We start from the raw sequence: 15,942 nt of genomic DNA, 5'->3' as shown, positions 1-15,942 counted from the left end.
ATGGCACTCTGCAGCTCCAACCAGCCCCAAGGAAAGTCTCCCATAGGGCTCAATGGCACTCTGCAGCTCCAACCCGCCCCAAGGAAAGTCTCCCATAGGGTTCAATGGCACTCTGCAGCTCCAACCTGGCCCAAGGAACGTCTCCCATAGGGCTCAATGGCACTCTGCAGCTCCAACCCGGCCTAAGGAAAGTCTCCCATAGGGCTCAATGGCACTCTGCAGCTCCAACCCGCCCCAAGGAAAGTCTCCCATAGGGCTCAATGGCACTCTGCAGCTCCAACCCGGCCCAAGGAAAGTCTCCCATAGGGCTCAATGGCACTCTGCAGCTCCAACCTGGCCCAAGGAAAGTCTCCCATAGGGCTCAATGGCACTCTGCAGCTCCAACCTGGCCCAAGGAAAGTCTCCCATAGGGCTCAATGGCACTCTGCAGCTCCAACCTGGCCCAAGGAAAGTCTCCCATAGGGCTCAATGGCACTCTGCAGCTCCAACCCGGCCCAAGGAAAGTCTCCCATAGGGCTCAATGGCACTCTGCAGCTCCAACCCGGCCCAAGGAAAGTCTCCCATAGGGCTCAATGGCACTCTGCAGCTCCAACCTGGCCCAAGGAAAGCCTCCCATAGGGCTCAATGGCACTCTGCAGCTCCAACCCGGCCCAAGGAAAGTCTCCCATAGGGCTCAATGGCACTCTGCAGCTCCAACCCGGCCCAAGGAAAGTCTCCCATAGGGCTCAATGGCACTCTGCAGCTCCAACCTGGCCCAAGGAAAGTCACCATACCGAAGCTTGAACGAATTCCGAAATGGTCGTAGTCTTTGTGAAAAATACAACTTTTTTGTGGAAGTTAACAAAAACCACAAAAAATTTGTGCAATTTTAACGCTATTATCGTGGTCATAACGAAAAGTTCTAAAAATGAGAAACAATACATTTTTTTCTAAAAAAACAAAACAAAACGTGGTTTCATGAATGGGCCCCTGAGAATGCGGATGTATTTATCATTTATTTTTCTCATGTAGAAGTAAAGATGTGTATTTCCATTGTAAGATATTTTTGTGGATTTCTTCCAAAGTCACGTGACGTTATACAGGTATGGGACCCGTTATCCAGAATGCTCCGAACCTGGGGTTTTCCAGATAAGGGGTTTTTCCGTAATTCGAATCTCCAACCTTAAGTCTGCTAATAAAATTATTTAAACAGTAAATAAACCCAACAGGATTGTTTAGGCTCCAGTAAGGATTTATTATATCTTAGTTGGGATCAAGTACAGGTACTGTTTTATTATTACAGAGAAAAGGGAATCATTTAACCATTAAATAAACCCAATAGGGCTGTTCTGCCCCAATAAGGGGTAATTATATCTTAGTTGGGATCAAGTACAGGTACTGTTTTATTATTACAGAGAAAAGGGAATCATTTAACCATTAAATAAACCCAATAGGGCTGTTCTGCCCCCAATAAGGGGTAATTATATCTTAGTTGGGATCAAGTACAGGTACTGTTTTATTATTACAGAGAAAAGGGAATCATTTAACCATTAAATAAACCCAATAGGGCTGTTCTGCCCCAATAAGGGGTAATTATTTCTTAGTTGGGATCAAGTACAGGTACTGTTTTATTATTACAGAGAAAAGGGAATCATTTAACCATTAAATAAACCCAATAGGGCTGTTCTGCCCCAATAAGGGGTAATTATATCTTAGTTGGGATCAAGTACAGGTACTGTTTTATTATTACAGAGAAAAGGGAATCATTTAACCATGAAATAAACCCAATAGGGCTGTTCTGCCCCCAATAAGGGGTAATTATATCTTAGTTGGGATCAAGTACAGGTACTGTTTTATTATTACAGAGAAAAGGGAATCATTTAACCATGAAATAAACCCAATAGGGCTGTTCTGCCCCAATAAGGGGTAATTATATCTTAGTTGGGATCAAGTACAGGTACTGTTTTATTATTACAGAGAAAAGGGAATCATTTAACCATGAAATAAACCCAATAGGGCTGTTCTGCCCCAATAAGGGGTAATTATATCTTAGTTGGGATCAAGTACAGGTACTGTTTTATTATTACAGAGAAAAGGGAATCATTTTTAAAAATGTGAATTATTTGATTACAATGGAGTCTATGGGAGATGGCCTTTCCGTAATTCAGAACTTTCTGGATAACGGGTTTCTGGATAAGGGGTCCGATACCTGTACCAGAGATTCCGGCTTTAGTAACAGCCGCCTCCATGTCCTTCTTATTGTTCTTCTCTTTCCGTTGCAGATTTAGCCGCGACCATGTTCCTCGGGGACCCAGTTACGGTGCTTCTGGCGGTGGCGCTGTGTCTCATTGTGGCAATTACACTTTATAGGCAGAAAAGGGACAGTTCCAAGAACTTCCCACCTGGACCGAAGCCCTTACCAATCATTGGGAATATTCACAATATAAATCTGAAGAGACCGTATTTAACATACTTAGAGGTAATATTTTGGATCAGGTAAATAACAGTTATTGTTGTTGGGTTTAATTAAGTTACAAAATAAAAGTCAGTGGGGCTCATTTATAAACACTGGACATATTTACAAATGGGCAGCAGCCCATAGCAACCATTGACGGGTAGTGATGAGCGAATCTGTCACCTTTGGCTTTGTTGAAAAATTTGCGAAACTGCTAAAAAATTCTGGATTTTTTTGACACGTGCAACTTTTTTGGTGCAATCGCGACTTTTTGGACACGACTTTTTCCTAACTTTATGAATTTTTTTGCTGTGAATTTTAGCGGCAGTTTAGTAAAAAAAATCACCAATGGTAGAATGCGGAATTTCACAGCGAATCCATTTAGTTGACTTCCAAACTTCCTTAGACCTTTAAAACGTGTCAGTTTTGGCCTTAATCCCTGAGAGGAAATGTTTGTAATGCTTTGTTCATGTTTATTGCTATGCAGCACTGTTGACATTAGAGGGCGCTGTCTATAGCGGGTCAGACTGTATTCTAGGCACTATGGTTGAGACAGTCACGTGGAACTGTCCCGTTCGCGAAACAGGTAAAATGTTGTGCGTTAAAAAAATTTTCGCGCTTGCCAATTCTTTTGATGTGAGAGACAATTTTTTTTATGCGAGAGACAATTCTTTTTGACACTAGAGACAATTCTTTTGATGAGAGAGACAATTCTTTTCATGCAAGAGACAATTATTTTTGACGCGAGAGACAATTCTTTTTATGAGAGAGACAATTCTTTTGATGAGAGAGACAATTCTTTATGGCATGAGACAATTCTTTTGATGAGAGACAATTCTTTTTGATGCGAGAGACAATTCTTTTTGGCATGAGAGACAATTCTTTTGATGAGAGAGACAACTCTTTATGGCATGAGACAATTCTTTTGATAAGAGACAATTCTTTTTGACACGAGAGACAATTCTTTTTGACGCAAGAGACAATTCTTTTGATGAGAGAGACAATTCTTTTTGATGCAAGATACAATTCCTTTTGGTACGAGACAATTCTTTTTGATGTGAGAGACAATTCTTTTTGAGGTGAGACAATTCTTTTGATGAGAGAGAGACAATTCTTTTGATGAGAGAGACAATTCTTTTCTTTTTGGCACGAGACAATTCTTTTTGACGCAAGAGACAATTCTATTTGACGCGAGCCAATTCTTTTCATGAGAGAGACAATTCTTTTTGATGCGAGAGACAATTCTTTTTGGGACGAGAGAATTCTTTTTGACGCAAGAGACAATTCTTTTGATGAGAGAGAATTCTTTTTGACACAAGAGACAATTCTTTTGATGAGAGAGACAATTCTTTTTGACGCAAGACAATTCTTTTCATTGGAGAGAATTATTTTTGATGTGAGAGACAATTCTTTTTGGCACGAGACAATTCTTTTGATCAGAGAGACAATTCTTTTTGGCATGAGACAATTCTTTTTGACGCGAGAGACAATTCTTTTTGACACAAGACAATTCTTTTCATTGGACAATTATTTTTGATGTGAGAGACAATTCTTTTTGGCACGAGACAATTCTTTTGATCAGAGAGACAATTCTTTTTGGCATGAGACAATTCTTTTTGACCCGAGAGACAATTATTATTGACGCGAAAGACAATTCTTTTGATGAGAGAGACAATTCTTTTTGGCGCGAGACAATTCTTTTGATGAGAGACAATTTTTTTTCCGCAAGAGACAATTCTTTTTGATGTGAGAAACAATTCTTTTTGGCACGAGACAATTCTTTTTGACGCGAGAGACAATTCTTTTGATGAGAGAGAATTCTTTTTGGCACGAGACAATTCTTTTTGACGCGATAGACAATTCTTTTGATGAGAGACAATTCTTTTTGATGCGAGAGACAATTCTTTCTTTTTGGCACAAGACAATTCTTTTTGACGCGAGAGACAATTCTTTTGACTTTTGAAGAGAGATAATTTGCTGCGTGTCCAAAAATTGTCACCCGTGGCAAAAGAATTGTCGCAAGCGGGAAAAAAATTGACACGCAACAATTCTTTTGACTAGGAAGACAATTCTTTTGGTGAAATTCTTTTTTTTGTGAAAAAATCCACCAATGGCAAAATGCAGAAATCCTTGCCTGGCGAATTATTTCACCCATCACTACTGCAGACCCCCTAAACATGGTCACAGCAAGGTTGGGGGTGCCCTCTTGCATTCCAGGTCTTCTTCTCTGCGATCTCTGACACTGAGCATAGACCATTGAAGTCACAATTGGTTTTGTTGCATTTTTCCCATGGGGCAGTTGGTCACATATCTATCGGTATATGCCTGTGTATTGCATTGTAAGTTTGGTTAAAAAAGCACACATCCATCAAGTTCAACTTTTTGTCCTTTTTAGTCTTAGGGGCCCATTTACTAACACTCTTAACATTTCTCATTTTTTTAAAAAATGTTAATGAACTTTTTTTTCACAAAAGTCTTACATTTATTAAAAAATCCAAACTAAAAAAAGTCAGCTCAGGAAAAAGTTGCAGAAACTGTGACTTTTTTCGAATGGTTACCCCAGAAACTCGAATTTTTCAAAATTGTTGCACAAAAATCACAAATCTGAAACCTTCTGAAAGTTTCAAAGGCAAAAGAAGGATCCTCCAGGGAAGGGACATCTGCCATTGGCTTCTACACGATCTCGGCAAGTTTTAGCCATTTTGTGGCATTGTAAAATTGCCAAAAATTCGAATTAGGGGAAAAAAATCACATGGTTAGTAAATGGCCCCCTAAAGTTTTTGTGTTGGGGGGGCTCACACCCTTCCTCTTTATTTCAGTGTGTAATATTATAACTACTGTCTATACACTGACTACATGGCAATTTAATTCCCCAACTGATGATCTGCAGAATAAAGTAGTTAAAAAAACAGCTCCTCAAGAGAATAAGAAGACCAATCACAAACTGGCTTAGAATGGCCCCGTCTACATCATTTTGAGCGTTGATGAGCTGAACGTTCACCATTTTAACCATTAATCACTCAGTAAGGCAAACTCACCACAAAAATGATTGTAAAGTTTATGTTGTGTTTGTTTCAATTTGATTTTCTAGTTATGGAAGAAATACGGCCCCATTTTCAGGGTACAAATAGGAAGCCAGAAGATGGTGGTGCTGTGTGGATATGAAACAGTAAAAGACGCTCTTGTAAATTATGCAGAGGAGTTTTCCGAGAGGCCAGTAGTACCTATTTTCCTAGATGTAGTGAAAGAATATGGTAAGTCAGTTGCTAAGGCTAACAATTCCTTTCTTGTATAGCAACCAGGGGTAAGTCAGTTGCTAAGGCCAGCAATTCCTTTCTTGTATAGCAGCCAGGGGTAAGTAAGTTGTTAAGGCTAGCAATTCCTTTCTTGTATAGCAGCCAGGGGTAAGTCGGTTGCTAAGGCTAGCAATTCCTTTCTTGTATAGCAGCCAGGGGTAAGTCAGTTGCTAAGGCTAGCAATTCCTTTCTTGTATAGCAGCCAGGGGTAAGTCGGTTGCTAAGGCTAGCAATTCCTTTCTTGTATAGCAGCCAGGGGTAAGTCGGTTGCTAAGGCCAGCAATTCCTTTCTTGTATAGCAGCCGGGGGTAAGTCAGTTGCTAAGGCTAACAATTCCTTTCTTGTATAGCAGCCAGGGGTAAGTCGGTTGCTAAGGCCAGCAATTCCTTTCTTGTATAGCAGCCAGGAGTAAGTCGGTTGCTAAGGCCAGCAATTCCTTTCTTGTATAGCAGCCGGGGGTAAGTCGGTCGCTAAGGCCAGCAATTCCTTTCTTGTATAGCAGCCAGGGGTAAGTCGGTTGCTAAGGCTAGCAATTAGTGATGAGCGAATTTTTTTGGCAGGCATGGATTTACTTCTATTTCAAAATAGAAGTGGTCGTCTCAAAAAAGACCCATGTGACAAAAAAAAAGCATGCGCGCAACAAAAAAATCGTGCAACAAACTCATTTCGCGGAATGTTCACCATTTCGCAAATTGTTCGGCAAAGCGAAACAGGACAGATCAAAAATCAAATTCAAATTTTATTTGTCACATACACAGTCATACACAGTACGATATGTAGTGAAATGCTTATATGAACGCCATTGACCTTAAGAAGAGAATTACAGCTTGTAATAAGAAATAAATAAATATGAATAAAGAGATACGATAGAAAATTAAATTCAACTTCAAATAGAAATAAAAATAGAAATATACAATAAAAATAGAAATATACAATAAAAAATAGAAATATACAATAAAATAGAAATATACTTGTACACAAGAATATACAATAAAATAGAAATATACTGTACAATAGATACAATAGGAATTTTGAAATTTGGTGAAAGAAAGATGGTGTGCAAATATGCATAAAAAGTGTCTTATTAAGGTGCCTTTTTTAAGTGGCTTTGTGCAATGGTCCAGAATGTTAACATAAACATGTAAGTGAAGATATGAGCGTAGATGTGCGTGAATGTGTCCATAGTGTCCATGGATGTTCAAGGATTGTATTAATTCTGCATGTGGGTGTGGTTGAGAGACCTTATCGCCTGCAGGAAGAAGCTCATCCTCATTCTCTCTGTGTTGGCCTTCAGGGAGCGGAATCGCTTCCCAGACCGCAACAAAGTGAACAATCCATTACTGGGATGGCTGAGGTCCTTCACGATCTTCCTGGCCTTGGTCCAGCACCGCTTGGTGTAGATTGAGTGCAGGTCAGGGAGCTCGGTGCGGATGATGCGCTCAGCTGATCGCACCACCCTCTGTAGAGCTCGTCTGTCTTGCATGGTGCTGTTCCTGAACCAGGTTGTGATGTTTCCCGTCAGGTTGCTCTCTATGGTGCAGGAGTAGAAATTCCTGAGCACCTTGGAGGGCAGTCTGAAGTCTCTCAAGCGTCTCAGGTGGTACAGACACTGCCGGGCCTTTCTTACTACAGTGTTGATATGACAGGACCATGCCAGGTCCTGCGTGATGTGAACACCGAGGTATCTGAAGCTGTCCACTCTCTCCACTGGGCTCCTGTTGATGACGGGGGTCTGGTAGTTCCTCTCCTGCTTTTTATTGAAGTCCACTATCAACTCCTTTGTCTTGCTGACGTTCACGAGGAGATTGTTCCTCTGGCACCAGTTCTCCAGATTTCCAATCTCCAAAGATTCGCTCATCACTACTAGCAATTCCTTTCTTGGAATTTTAAACTTTTTTATTATTGATCCCAGACCCAAGAATCCAAATTTCAAATTTGTGAATTTGAATCTTTTTTTCAAGTTATTTGACTAAACTCAAAATTTTACCAAAATGTTATATTTGCTTATTTATTAAAACATTTGAATCTAAAAAAAACTCGATTGAATAAGACCATGGAAAAAAAAAACTCAAATGCACAGATTTGTATTTTACATTTTCAATTTGTGTCGACAAACTCATAATTTAAAAAAAAAAAAACTTGAAAAACTCAAATTGAAAAAAACTCACAAGCTTTTAGATACTGAAGTTTTAGATTCAAGTTTTTAGAATTTTTGGCACTTAATAAATATTGAATATTGACTTTTGGTTAAAAAATATTAAATCATGGCAAAATTTCAAATTCAAACATTGATAAATTAGCGTTTAGTGTTATTAGGTCAGAAGACGCTTATTTTTCACATGTATTTTTTTAAGATTAAACCATAGTCCAATTGCAATTGTTTATTAATGGACAGGTATTATATTTTCTCACGGAGAGAACTGGAAAGTGATGAGAAGATTTACCCTTTCAACCTTACGAGACTTCGGGATGGGGAGGAGAACCATAGAAGACAGAATTAATGAAGAGTGTGATTTCCTGGTAGAGCAGTTTAAATCTTTCAAAGGTCGGTTTGGTTTGTATTGTGTTTCTTTGTTTCGGAAGTGACTTCCAGTCTTTCTAGGTCATGATCAAGAATTTGCTGTATTTGTTGTATAGGTAACAGAAAAGACTTATAAATTATCCTTCAACCACAGACACATTATCAGTTGAAGAATTGAGTACATCATGATAATTAAGCACCTGGGTCATTCCTAACTTTCTCTGCCATAGATTCCATCAAGTCACACACATCTATGGAGGCAATCTGTTTCAGGTTATTGTAGCAATAGTGCATAATGGTAGGTTATAATAGATGGATCACAGAGACCTTATCCGCACACCCTAACGCTCCAAAAGATTTTGGTCCGGTGCACACTGCTGAAGGGATCGGCACCCTCCAAAAACACTGTAGCTACAAAAAAAGCGAATGGCACTCAGGACTACAAACAAGGGTATAACCCTTAAAAATTTACCTCCGCAATAAATTTTTAAGGGTTATACCCTTGTTTGTAGTCCTGAGTGCCATTCGCTTTTTTTGTAGCTACAGGTTATAATAGATGTTCATGGTTGGAGACCCAGCAGAAGAAGGCTTCTTAGACAAGACTCAAACTTCAGGGGGTATAAAGAGAAAATAAATGTTTGTGAAGATTCTCATTCACCCAGGTCATAGTATATCTGTAGTAATAAGTCAAATAAACTGAACTTGCTGTATTTTTATTCTTCTTGATGATGTTTCACTACTCAGTTCAGAATAGAGAAAGCCAGTTGGATGACTAGCAAAATGTCTTCAGGAAAAAAACACAGCAAGTCCAGTTGATTTGACTTATTACTACAGATATGAGAAAAGAAATACTTCTATGTATTCAAACAATACTTTTGTTTTTTCCCTAGGGAAGCCATTTGACAACACCATGATAATGAATGCGGCTGTGGCTAATATCATTGTATCTATAGTGCTTGGGCATCGGTTTGACTATCAGGACCCAAAATTTCTGAGGCTAATGAGTTTAATCAATGAAAATTTAAGGCTTACGGGGAGTCCTACTGTCATGGTAAGCTGATGTATTTTCTATGAGCTTTGCTTCTACCCCTTGGTAACTTACTATCGCATATGACTACAGATATCTCCCCTGGTTGCTATACAATAGAGAATAAGTTACATACAGATTCCCTTGCACCCAGGCTGAGCCCCTACTGTAAGTAATGAGGGGATGTAGTGCAAGTACATGGTGCTTTTCTTTACTCTCAAAATATGAATGCCTAGGAGGGTAAAATGTTGTTACTTTAGACCAGTGATCCCCAACCAGTGGCTCAGGGGCAACATGTTACTCACCAACCCCTTGGATGTTGCTCCCAGTGCCCCCAAACCAGGGAGTTATTTTTGAATTCCTGACTTGGGGGCAAGTTTTGGTTGAATAAAAACAAGATTTCCTACCAAATAAAGCCCCTGTAAGCTGATAGGGTGCATAGAGGCCCCTAATAGCCAATCACAGCCCTTATTTGGCTCCTCCATGAACTTTTATGGTGCTTGTGTTGCTCTCCAAGTCTTTTTACATTTGACTGTGGCTCGCGAGTAAGAAAGGTTGGGGATCCCTGGTTTAGAGAATGTGCTACTTTAGCCATGTACAAAGGCAACTACTGTTGGTAATACTGTTAGACTTCAGTAATTGAAATCATGTTCATGTTTATGAAAGCTCCAGATGTCTGTAGACTATTCCATGATTCTAGGTCAGGGATCCCCAACTTTTTATACCTGTGAGCCACATTCAAATGGAAAAAGTGTTGCGGAGCAACACAAGCATGAAAAAAGTTCCTAGGGGTGCCAATAAGGGCTATAATTGGCTATTTGGTAGCCCCTATGTGGACTGGCAGCCTACAGAATGCTCTGTTTGGCATTATACTTGGTTTTTAGGCAACCAAAGTTTGCCTCCTAACCAGAAATTCAAAAATGAGCACCTACTTTGAGGCCATTGGAAGCAACATCAAATGGGTTGGTGAGCAACATGTTGACACTTACCTAAGTATATTTAGCCCAATTAACTGAGTATATTTAACCCAATTAGTTATCTCTCAAAAAATGTCTTGCTGACCCGGCTACTCCCAGTTTCACCACATTTTTATCTGTAACTATTTTAGTGAAGCACAAATATGCACAAATGTCCAGTGGTCTTTCAGAAAACACACTCTTTACATATCTGTATGAATTACTCTTTTGAGCTTTATTACATAATAATTTTATCGTGTCTCCAAGCTGTACAACGTGTTCCCATCTGTAATGAGATGGCTGCCCGGAAATCATCAGACTGTTGGCAAAAATGCAGCTGAGAATCAGAGGTTCATCAGAGAGACCTTCATAAAACACAAGGAAAAACTGGACGTCAATGACCAGAGGAATCTGGTTGATGCTTTCCTTGTCAAGCAACAAGTAGGTATTACTGGTATGTTTGTTACCTTCAGTCAAATATTGTCACTAGGGATGCACCGAAACCACTATTTTTGGATTTGGCTGAACCCCAAATCCTTTGTGAAAGATTTGTCTGAATACCGAACTGAATCCAATTCCTATGTTGCATATATAAATTAGACTAAGGAAGGGCCAAAGAGAACTGTGCGCGGTGAAAGAACTATTGAGATTCGGTTCAGCCATGTAAGGCGCTCTGCTGGTCCGGCGCTTTCTCCTACCTTAGCTCACGCCGGCCGGCAGACACGCTCTGGCAAGGGCCCACACTTCCGGGTTCGGCGGGGACGTTGCGGCGTTACTGCGCATGCATGATGACGCGCTGACATGCGCAGTTGCGTGCCTTGAAGCTTTAGGAGCCATCTTTGTGCAGGGGTTTTTGTTCTTCCGTTTCCTTTTGTTTGGCGCCAAAATCTGCTATTTAAACCCCTTCCTTCAGTCTTTCATTGCCCAAGCTGGCTTCTGGTTATTTATCAGTACCTGCTCAAGCGTTTTGATTGTTGTTTCCGGTTTTGACCTTTGCCTGTACCCCGACTACGATAGCTGTGCGACAAAATAATAGCCGCGGGCGACAAAATAATAGCCGCTCGACAAAATAATAGCCGCGGGTGACGAAATAATAGCCGCGGGCGACAAAATAATAGCCGCACGACAAAATAATAGCCGCGGGTGATGAAATAATAGCCGCGGGCGACGAAAGTATAGCCGCGGGCGACGAAAGAATAGCCGTGCAACAAAATAATAGCCGCGGGCGACAAAATTATAGCTGTGCGACAAAATAATAGTCGCGGGCGACAATTTCTTTTGCTGCACGACATTTTAGCCGTTTCGTGAGTTTTTCGCCATTTCGAGAATTTTTCGCCGTTTCGCGAATCTTTTGAAAGATTTGCAAATTTTTCAGCAAAGCCAAATGGAACAGATTCGCTCATCACTAACTGGGGGCAAAGATGTATTAGAGTTGGGTTTATTGTAAGTACCTTCAGGTTGGAAGTAATTAGCACACTTGGGAATGAAGTAGAAGTGGACATAAAAATAAAGCTTGGAAAATTACAATAAAACACATTTAAACATAAATAAAGCTTGGGGTTAATTATAGAGAGAGTTAAATGGGAGGGAGATTGTAGTGTAAGGGATTCTACTAAATGAAAAAATCATTCATAAAATTTCCTCACATGAATTTATACACTAATTTGTGGTGATGAGCGAATCTGTCCCGTTTCGGCCAAAAATTAGCAAATCTTTCAAAAGATTCGTGAAACGGGGGAATTGTGCGACAATATGTTTGACACGCAATCAATTCTTTTGATGAGAGAGAATTCTTTTAGGCGCAAGACAATTCTTTTGATGAGAGACAATTCTTTTTGATGAGAGACAATTCTTTTTGGCGCGAGACAATTCTTTTTGGCGCGAGACAATTCTTTTGATGAGAGACAATTCTTTTTGGCGCGAGACAATTCTTTTGATGAGAGAAAATTATTTTTGTTGAGAGACAATTCTTTTTGGCGCGAGACAATTCTTTTGATGAGAGACAATTATTTTTGATGAGAGACAATTCTTTTTGGCACGAGACAATTCTTTTGATGAGAGACAATTATATTTGATGAGAGACAATTCTTTTTGGCGCGAGACAATTCTTTTGATGAGAGACAATTATTTTTGATGAGAGACAATTCTTTTTGGCGCGAGACAATTCTTTTGATAAGAGACAATTATTTTTGATGAGAGACAATTCTTTTTGGCACGAGACAATTCTTTTGATGAGAGACAATTATATTTGATGAGAGACAATTCTTTTTGGCGCGAGACAATTCTTTTGATGAGAGACAATTATTTTTGATGAGAGACAATTATTTTTGGCGCGAGACAATTCTTTTGATGAGAGACAATTATTTTTGATGAGAGAGACAATTCTTTTGATGAGAGACAATTCTTTTTGGCGTGAGACAATTATTTTAATGAGAGACAATTCTTTTGCTGAGAGAGACAATTCTTTTTGGTGCAAGACAATTCTTTTGACACGTGACAATTCTTTTTGACGCAAGAAACAATTCTTTTTGACACAAGAGAATTCTTTTGATGAGAGAGACAATTCTTTTTGGCGCGAGACAATTCTTTTGATGAGAGACAATTCTTTTTGGCGCGAGACAATTCTTTTGATGAGAGACAATTCTTTTTGATGAGAGACAATTCTTTTTGGCGCGAGACAATTCTTTTGATGAGAGACAATTCTTTTTGGCACGAGACAATTCTTTTGATGAGAGACAATTATATTTGATGAGAGAAAATTCTTTTTGGCGCGAGACAATTCTTTTGATGAGAGACAATTATTTTTGATGAGAGACAATTATTTTTGGCGTGAGACAATTCTTTTGATGAGAGACAATTATTTTTGATGAGAGAGACAATTCTTTTGATGAGAGACAATTCTTTTTGGCGTGAGACAATTATTTTAATGAGAGACAATTCTTTTGCTGAGAGAGACAATTCTTTTTGGTGCAAGACAATTCTTTTGACACGTGACAATTCTTTTTGACGCAAGAAACAATTCTTTTTGACACAAGAGAATTCTTTTGATGAGAGAGACAATTCTTTTTGGCGCGAGACAGTTCTTTTGATGAGAGACAATTCTTTTTGGCGCGAGACAATTCTTTTGATGAGAGACAATTCTTTTTGATGAGAGACAATTCTTTTTGGCGCGAGACAATTCTTTTGATGAGAGACAATTATTTTTGATGAGAGACAATTCTTTTTGGCACGAGACAATTCTTTTGATGAGAGACAATTATATTTGATGAGAGAAAATTCTTTTTGGCGCGAGACAATTCTTTTGATGAGAGACAATTCTTTTTGGCACGAGACAATTCTTTTGATGAGAGACAATTATATTTGATGAGAGAAAATTCTTTTTGGCGCGAGACAATTCTTTTGATGAGAGACAATTATTTTTGATGAGAGACAATTATTTTTGGCGTGAGACAATTCTTTTGATGAGAGACAATTATTTTTGATGAGAGAGACAATTCTTTTGATGAGAGACAATTCTTTTTGGCGTGAGACAATTATTTTAATGAGAGACAATTATTTTGCTGAGAGAGACAATTCTTTTTGGTGCAAGACAATTCTTTTGACACGTGACAATTCTTTTTGACGCAAGAAACAATTCTTTTTGACACAAGAGAATTCTTTTGATGAGAGAGACAATTCTTTTTGGCGCGAGACAATTCTTTTGATGAGAGACAATTCTTTTTGGCGCGAGACAATTCTTTTGATGAGAGACAATTCTTTTTGATGAGAGACAATTCTTTTTGGCGCGAGACAATTCTTTTGATGAGAGACAATTATTTTTGATGAGAGACAATTCTTTTTGGCACGAGACAATTCTTTTGATGAGAGACAATTATATTTGATGAGAGAAAATTCTTTTTGGCGCGAGACAATTCTTTTGATGAGAGACAATTATTTTTGATGAGAGACAATTATTTTTGGCGCGAGACAATTCTTTTGATGAGAGACAATTATTTTTGATGAGAGACAATTCTTTTTGGCACGAGACAATTCTTTTGATGAGAGACAATTATATTTGATGAGAGAAAATTCTTTTTGGCGCGAGACAATTCTTTTGATGAGAGACAATTATTTTTGATGAGAGACAATTATTTTTGGCGCGAGACAATTCTTTTGATGAGAGACAATTATTTTTGATGAGAGAGACAATTCTTTTGATGAGGGACAATTCTTTTTGGCGTGAGACAATTATTTTAATGAGAGACAATTCTTTTGCTGAGAGAGACAATTCTTTTTGGCGCAAGACAATTCTTTTGACACGTGACAATTCTTTTTGACGCAAGAAACAATTCTTTTTGACACAAGAGAATTCTTTTGATGAGAGAGAGACAATTCTTTTTGGCCCGAGACAATTCTTTTGATGAGAGACAATTCTTTTTGGCGCGAGACAATTCTTTTGATGAGAGACAATTCTTTTTGATGAGAGACAATTCTTTTTGGCGCGAGACAATTCTTTTGATGAGAGACAATTATTTTTGATGAGAGACAATTCTTTTTGGCACGAGACAATTCTTTTGATGAGAGACAATTATATTTGATGAGAGACAATTATTTTTGGCACGAGACAATTCTTTTGATGAGAGACAATTATTTTTGATGAGAGAGACAATTCTTTTGATAAGAGACAATTCTTTTTGGCGTGAGACAATTATTTTAATGAGAGACAATTCTTTTGCTGAGAGAGACAATTCTTTTTGGCGCAAGACAATTCTTTTGACACGTGACAATTCTTTTTGATGCAAGAAACAATTCTTTTTGACACAAGAGAATTCTTTTGATGAGAGAGACAATTCTTTTGATAAGAGACAATTCTTTTTGGCGTGAGACAATTATTTTAATGAGAGACAATTCTTTTGCTGAGAGAGACAATTCTTTTTGGCGCAAGACAATTCTTTTGACACATGACAATTCTTTTTGATGCAAGAAACAATTCTTTTTGACACAAGAGAATTCTTTTGATGAGAGAGACAATTCTTTTGACGGGCGACAATACGTTTGTTGAGCAAGACAATTCTTTTGACGCAGGAAATGGCGAAACATGGAAATTCACCGCAAATCCATGCCTGGTGAATTTTTTTGCCTATCACTACTTATTTGTATAATTCCCCAATTGAAGGAAGAACTCTACAAAACAAAACCATACACTGAAATTCAATGATAACATTATTAATAACATTAAATTAGAGATGCAATTCCAAATCCTCTAAAAAGACTTGGCCGAACACCATAATCAAACACTAATTTGCAGATGCAGAAACATCTTAAATTCCCATTTGTGAGCAAGAAATTGTCACTGAGTTGTGCAGAGATTATTTATCAATGTGTGAGTTTTTAATTTAGAGATTTTTTTTCAGCTTCAAATAAGTTTGCATGTTTGCTTGTTTATTAAAAAATTCAAATAAAAAAAAAACACTTTTGAAGTTGTGAATTTTCAAACCTGAAGAAACTCAAAAATCTTGAACTGAAAATGTGACTTGATTTTTCCAAGGACAAGTCCCGTGGACTAAACTCATAAGCTTTTAGATGCCGAGTAAATACAGGAGCTGAGACACAGGGGGAGATTTACTAATCCACGAGCGGTCCGAAGACGTCTGAATGCTTTTTTCCGTAATGATCGGTATTTTTGCGATTTTTTCATCGCCGTCGTGACTTTTTTGTATGTCCCGCGA

The 15,942-nt window shown here is 38.5% G+C and overlaps 1 protein-coding gene across 3 annotated transcripts in view; it reads left to right on the top strand.

The window, feature by feature from the left end:
- LOC100495056 (cytochrome P450 2K1-like) overlaps positions 1–15,942 on the top strand; it is a 30,520-nt gene that overhangs the window by 7,941 nt on the left and 6,637 nt on the right. For 2 of the 3 annotated variants that reach the window (XM_002933596.5, XM_031903037.1), the window contains 5 exons: positions 2,262–2,458; positions 5,526–5,688; positions 8,126–8,275; positions 9,142–9,302; positions 10,502–10,675. In XM_002933596.5, the coding sequence (XP_002933642.2) occupies positions 2,276–2,458; positions 5,526–5,688; positions 8,126–8,275; positions 9,142–9,302; positions 10,502–10,675 (831 nt within the window). In that variant the 5' untranslated portion in view covers positions 2,262–2,275. The remainder of the gene's footprint in view (positions 1–2,261; positions 2,459–5,525; positions 5,689–8,125; positions 8,276–9,141; positions 9,303–10,501; positions 10,676–15,942) is intronic. The other variant, XM_031903038.1, reaches the window with a different exon arrangement.

This window comes from Xenopus tropicalis, chromosome 5 (genome assembly GCF_000004195.4).
Source record: "Xenopus tropicalis strain Nigerian chromosome 5, UCB_Xtro_10.0, whole genome shotgun sequence".
NCBI lineage: Eukaryota > Metazoa > Chordata > Amphibia > Anura > Pipidae > Xenopus > Xenopus tropicalis.
Note: the sequence above shows the minus strand (reverse complement) of the source record. Positions and strands in the feature narration are given on the sequence as shown.